We start from the raw sequence: 6,492 nt of genomic DNA on the forward strand, positions 1-6,492 counted from the left end.
TTATAAGATGGTATGTTGCATAGGGATCCTGACCCAAACCTTTTCTGTGACTTTTGGACCCCATTTATATCTGGACAAGGCTGCAACAGCTTAGGAAATATCTGCCAATGAACGTTGTTTCCCCCCCACAAGAGGCTACCTGACTAAAGTATTTCCTGTTTATGTTTCAGATTTCCGGCACCTGTTGCATTTTGCTTTTTTTTGTATACTTTTTGTAGTTCATTTAGAAACATCTTGCAAAAGAGCAGGGTTAGTATGTAGGCTTCAGTTACATCAGCTTCTCCATACCAGCTGTCAGCCTCTGACCCAATACGTATCACAAATTCCTACAGTGGTTAAAAATAGCAGAAGCAATAAGGATCACAGAAATGGCTGCAGTGTCAGATTCGTACATACGCTTCCACAATATCCATGGAACCAACGTGAGACTGAATGCTTCTCAGACCGAAGCGACAAGAACAGACAGCTTTGGGAATGGGGTTTGTTTCAGTAAAGAGCCTCTAGATCCTGATAAGATTTTCCTTATAGAAATTGCAGAGAAAGAATTAGGGTGGTGTGGGAATGTAAGGATTGGTTTGACAGCGCACAATCCAAAAAACTTAGAATCAGTTCCTGAATATTCTCTTCCTGATTTAGTAAACTTGGGAAGCAGTTGGGTTTTTGCAATAACCAGGAATCACAATAAGGTCTCCACTGATGATCAGGAATCCAATCCTGCTCCACAGCCACTCTGTTCTACAGAGGCCTATCTGCAAATTGGAAAATGTAGGATCCCCAAGGACAAGTTGGTCGGAAGAAGCAGGCCAGGAAGGTACAGTCACCTCTTGGATGAATTGTATAAGACGAATATTCTTCCTGCAACTGCCAGAGGAAGCAGAGTTGGGGTCTTGTACACCACACATGCTAATATGGGTGAAATGCACATTGTCATCAATGGGGAAGACATGGGTCCCTGTGCCAGAGAAATTCCCATTAACCAGCCTCTCTACGCTGTTGTAGATGTGTTTGCTTCCACTAAGACTGTGAGGATTATACAAGTGGACTATGGTTGTAAGTATCATCTAATCATTTTTATTACATTAATATAATCTTTCAAATAGAATTGTTTAATGGTTAATGTTTTGGCTGCACTCCTGACTGACTATGCATAAAACATTTTGCATCTTTACTTCTTAGACACACTGGAATAGAAACTAGGTTGATTTGTTGAAATTCTGAAGAAGTACTACTTCTTATTTTACAAACCAAACTTAGTGAAGTCATGTAAGCATCTAAACTATATTCAGTGAATCTAAAGCAAAGTTTACTCAAAATCTTTAGACATTGTAGTTGATTATTTCATCATTCACTTCATGTCTGTTATATAAATACGGAATCTATGTTGATAATGCACGTTTTCTAATATTTTAACTACAATATAAAATTAATGTATAACATATCATACAAAGAACATGCTGTATAATTCCAGTGTATTCTGTTCGCTTCATATTTCCAGATTTCAGTTTTTTTATCTATGCTACAGCAGTACTTTTTAATCAATCAAATTATTAATAACATCATCAACAACTGGTCTGGCAGTGTTTTGCTGTATTATCAATTGAATTAATAGATGAGTTGAATTGGCTCACAGCACGACTGCACAGTTATGTTTAAATTTAGAGAAATTGATTGATTGATTATTGTTACATCCACCGAGATACAGTGAAAAGTGTTATTTTGATAGACTTAGAATCAAACTTTAGAAGAGCAGAATGATTATTAGATATGTAAGAATAAGATTTGTTGCAGACAGCCTGCAAAATGTTGCTATGCTCTGGCACCATATTGAATGGTGAAATAGCTACTTGTGTACACTGTACTGGAACAAAACCTGACAGATATAATAAAACAAAGGTAATTTGTAATAGCAATACATAAAGCCAAGAAGTGTGTGAATTCAGATTGAAATTCTCCCTTCCAACCCTTTAGGGAGACAAGCAATTTTCATAAAAGATCAAGTGACTGTCTTCCAATCAAGTCACTGTTTGGATTTGTGGCTCTTGTCAATTGTTAGTGTGTCTGGTTCAAACATTCATGAAATACAGATAAATACATAGCTCCTGACTGAGAGTTATATATCAAATGAATTGATACTTCTAGAACATATCACTTAATAATGCCATTTTCTATTTTCTGTTTTTATTTCTGCAGTTCCATCTCTACAGACACTGTGTCGTCAGCTTGTTCAGAAATGTATAATGCATAGACTGGCGATCGACTGGCTAGATCTACCTGACCCTTTAAAGAATTACTGCAAATATGAATGATTGTTGTTGATAAGTGTTGTTTGAAAAAATTGTTTGATCTTGACTCATGATGAAGAGATTAAATCCATTTTATATTCGCATCCATGTTAGGAAAATCTCTAATTTTATGATTCAACGCAAAACTAAAGCTTTTAACTTTGGATTAAAGGTTTTTGAGAAAAATAAAATATTGCAATTGGTTTGGGGAGAATAGACTTTGGGGGAATTACAATTCCAAAGTGAAGTTCTGTTGTGTTGCTGGGGATGGTGGTAAAAATATATTTACACCTATGATTTTTATGGCTACTTTGGTTTCTTGACTCTTGGAAAATGTTTTGAAGTTGTAATGTTATCCAGTGGTGTATTGTCATGTAGATGCTACAGTAGATCACCCACATAAAAGGAGCAGAAAGTAACTTGTAAACATGGGTTTTCTTTCTGAAATCAGTAAATCCACTATGAGCGGTATTATTTCTATAAAGATAAATTATTTATTTGGGTATCATAATCAGAAGGTTATTTTAAAAATAAAAAATCATGGGCTTTAAATCTCCATCTAGGATAGTGGCCCAGCTGTGATATTGCCATGGGGATCAATTTCAGCAAAGTACCCTTTCAGGTGGGTTTTATCCATGTTTTTCATTTGAAACGAAGAGTCATCTTGGAATGCTGTGGACAGGCAACTTTGTATCTGCCATGAGCCAGAACAAGGGGCACAGTAGCTGTTAGGAATCAGAGATGTTCCTGGGCTGGAGTAATGAAGCAGAATTCTGAGGGTGACCCACATTTGAAAGTACTTGACAAATTAAAATTGTTGAATCGGTTGAGCAAGGCCAGTGAAGAGATGTGCCAGTAGAAGAGAGATTGACAGTCACAGTCACAGACAGAGGGAGAGAGAGAGTTCAGAAAATCTAACTGCCAGACTGGAAAAGTAGAGATTCAAAATCAGTTCCTAACAGCTGTGACATACATTGGTTGGGACTCATGAAAAGTAAAGGACCCACAAAATGTTACAGAATTTTGAGGAATTCTGCGGTAGAAATAAAAACAAACCAGGACATGGTCTGTTGAGATTATCAGGCTTAAAATAATAGCAAAATATAATGCTAAAGTAGTAGTTCTTGCTTTTCAGATTTTTGCGCAGTAAAAGCTTTTATTTAAAACATTAAATCTTGTGGGGGAATTTTCACTGTATGACTAGAACTTCAGTTTCTTTTGTTAAAAGTTAATAGTCTCCCTTAAGATCATAGCTTCCATGTTACTTATTCCTTCATCAGTTTCTTCTTCTACTCTTAGAATAACTGTATGTGTTCTCACAAATAGAATATAAAAAAACACTTCGAAATAATAGCTTATTTATTCACCAAAGTTAAAATGTCAAAATCCATTTTCACTTGACCTCCGACTTTGTTTTTAAAAATTATGTCACCAATTAAATGTGTTTTATTCCATGCACCTTCAGTCTCTCTCTCTCTCTCCATTTCCTTCCCATCTTTTACAGTGCCTCACACACTTTAATGAGTAGTATTTGATTTGGGTTCATTTTCTGAAAATTACCACATCTCATTATTATTCCTAACAGCTAATTTGTTCTTGCTTCACAGATTTTAATTCCATGTGTTTCAATTTAACTGCATGATTGGTGACTTATGGATGACCCTTTATGTGTAACTGTTAGTTAAAGGTGAAATTATCATTCTGGAGCTCTCGGTCTCAGTCATCACTTAGTTTCTTCACAGTTGTGGCTTACTGTGTAACTACGAAACCTAGAATAATCTTGATTCAGAGATGCCGGTGTTGGACTGGGGTGTACAAAGTTAAAAATCACACAACACCAGGTTATAGTCCAACAGGTTTAATTGGAAGCACACGAGCTTTCGGAGCGACGCTCCTTCATCAGGTGATTGTGGAGGGCTCGATCGTAACACAGAATTTATAGCAAAAATTTGCAGTGTGATGTCACTGAAAATATACATTGCAAAATTGATTGTCTGTTAAGCCTTTTTTGCTATAAATTCTATGTTACGATCGAGCCCTCCACTATCACCTGATGAAGGAGCGTCGCTCCGAAAGCTAGTGTGCTTCCAATTAAACCTGTTGGACTATAACCTGGTGTTGTGTGATTTTTAACTTAGAATAATCTTATTACTATGGTAGAAACCACAGATAGAAACCACTAGTCAAATGCTGGTACTGAAAACTTGAAGGACAAGAGATTCAATAATCCATAGGTTATTAAAGAATCCAGAGAGCCCAATGCCACTTTATTGAAGTGACCTATTAAAGTGCAACAATGAAAAAACAGCTTTTCTTGTGAACCCCATACTGGAAAACAAGTAATAATGAAACTCCTGTGGAAGTAAACGTATGTTGGGAATCAGAAAAAGGAATCTCAGGTTTTATCAACTCAATTACTGGGGAGGTCAGCAAAATAGACAGATTATGCCATTATCTAATTTATAACTCTCACCTGAAACTCAAAGATAAAATACTGTCTCAGATTCATCCAGATCGAGTTCATGAAAATGTCTTTCTTCAATACTGAGTAATATTTTGTGACAATCATGTAACTGATGAGGAAGCTGCTAGACTTGGATGGAAACGTCTTGGAAACTTGATATATAATGACTTGTTCGTACCCTTATGTTTTAGTAGCTACCTTGATTAGGTAGACAGGCAAGTACTTACTCCTTAGGTTTTGAAACTCAAGTTGTTTTAAAGGATAAAGTGTGTATCTCTGGTGAATGATGATGATGGTTATGGTAAATAAATTTATTATGAAATATGTTGGGTTTATGCCTCCTGACTCAGTCCTTGTTTCTGTGAATGTCTCTTTATTATTTTTTGAAATCATCAATGAAACTACAGACCAAATTAGATCAAATTAAATCACACTAAAATTTGACAGTCTACATACCAACACTGTAGCAAAAACCAAAAGCAAATTTAAATTGGAGTATGATGATGAGTAGAAATGATGCACCCAACCCTTGCACTACCCAAAGATCACTGCATCTCTTTAAGGACAGCTAGGTGCAATCATAAACACACAAAGGGAGCAGGCAGGCGTATAACAATCTTCTTCTTGGTCTCATGCTTGGACCCGTTGACAGCTGCTTAGACCAATGGCAATATCCTCCAATCTGCTCAATCCCTCCACATCATTTGTTGAAAGATTAGGAGCATGGGGCTGAACTCGTAGAGTCATAGAGTCACAGAGATGTACAGCACGGAAACATCCATGCCAAACCAGATATCCAACCCAATCTAGTCTCAATCTAGTCCCACCTGCCAGGACCCAGCCCATAACCCTTCCTATTCATATACCCATCCTTGACATACCCTTTCTTATTTCCCAATTCAACCCTGAACTGCAACCAGAAATGAAACAGCATCCCTCTCAAAATTGAATGATAATTTTCAAGTTTAAATAATCCATGTATGCAGGAACACAGTATCCTCAAGGACACAAAATGCACAAATGGCCTGGGAGATTATGAGCCATCTGAGATTCCTTTTGCATGGGACTGCTGCATTTATCGCTCTCCATGTCCATTCCATGATGTTTAAGAGTCTCTTTGTACGTGTTCATAGTTCTTGTCCATTCAACCTGTTCAAATGTGTTTCGACACACCTCCCTCATCAGGGAGCAGATGGGACCTGAACCCAGGCCTCTTGGCTCAGAGATAGGGATATTGCCAGTGAACCACAAGAGCCCCCCATATATTCTCATAGATAATCAACCTAATCAGACATATTATTGCAGGAATCTGGAACAGATGGGACTTAAATTTGGGTCTCCTAACTCAGAGATAGGGATACTACCACTGCACCACCATTTGAGCTCATATATCTATCCAATCAATGGCGTCCATCAGTATTTTCCACACTTTTATTAATTGACTAAAAGTGAATCTGGTATTCTTTGTAACAGAGGAAGAATAACCTCAAGTATTTCTGGTCAATCTGTTTAGCTGGGACCTCCATCACTCTCAGTAACATGAGAGATTAATACGGGCACTGCTGAAAATGTAGGAAGAAGGCTAAGGAAGATCATGACTGCTCAAGAAGATGCATTGCAGAGTTTTTGTAAAGTGAGAGATTGTCGAGCCCTAAAGCAGATGTGGGGAGAGGGCTTTGAGTGACAGGTTCTGTCAGGCAGGCAGCATGAATGGAAAGGTGATACCTTCAATGTGCACAGGCCATT

At 37.4% G+C, this 6,492-nt stretch overlaps 1 protein-coding gene across 1 annotated transcript; it reads left to right on the top strand.

Moving 5' to 3' along the window:
• The first annotated feature begins 259 nt into the window (after positions 1–259).
• neurl2 (neuralized E3 ubiquitin protein ligase 2) lies at positions 260–2,935 on the top strand. Its single transcript, XM_043710008.1, has 2 exons — positions 260–1,050; positions 2,191–2,935. The coding sequence occupies exons 1-2, from the start codon at positions 369–371 to the stop codon at positions 2,304–2,306; spliced, it is 798 nt and encodes a 265-aa protein (XP_043565943.1). The 5' UTR covers positions 260–368; the 3' UTR covers positions 2,307–2,935.
• The last annotated feature ends 3,557 nt before the right edge of the window (positions 2,936–6,492 follow it).

This window comes from Chiloscyllium plagiosum, chromosome 20, assembly GCF_004010195.1.
Source record: "Chiloscyllium plagiosum isolate BGI_BamShark_2017 chromosome 20, ASM401019v2, whole genome shotgun sequence".
In the NCBI taxonomy this organism is placed as follows: domain Eukaryota; kingdom Metazoa; phylum Chordata; class Chondrichthyes; order Orectolobiformes; family Hemiscylliidae; genus Chiloscyllium; species Chiloscyllium plagiosum.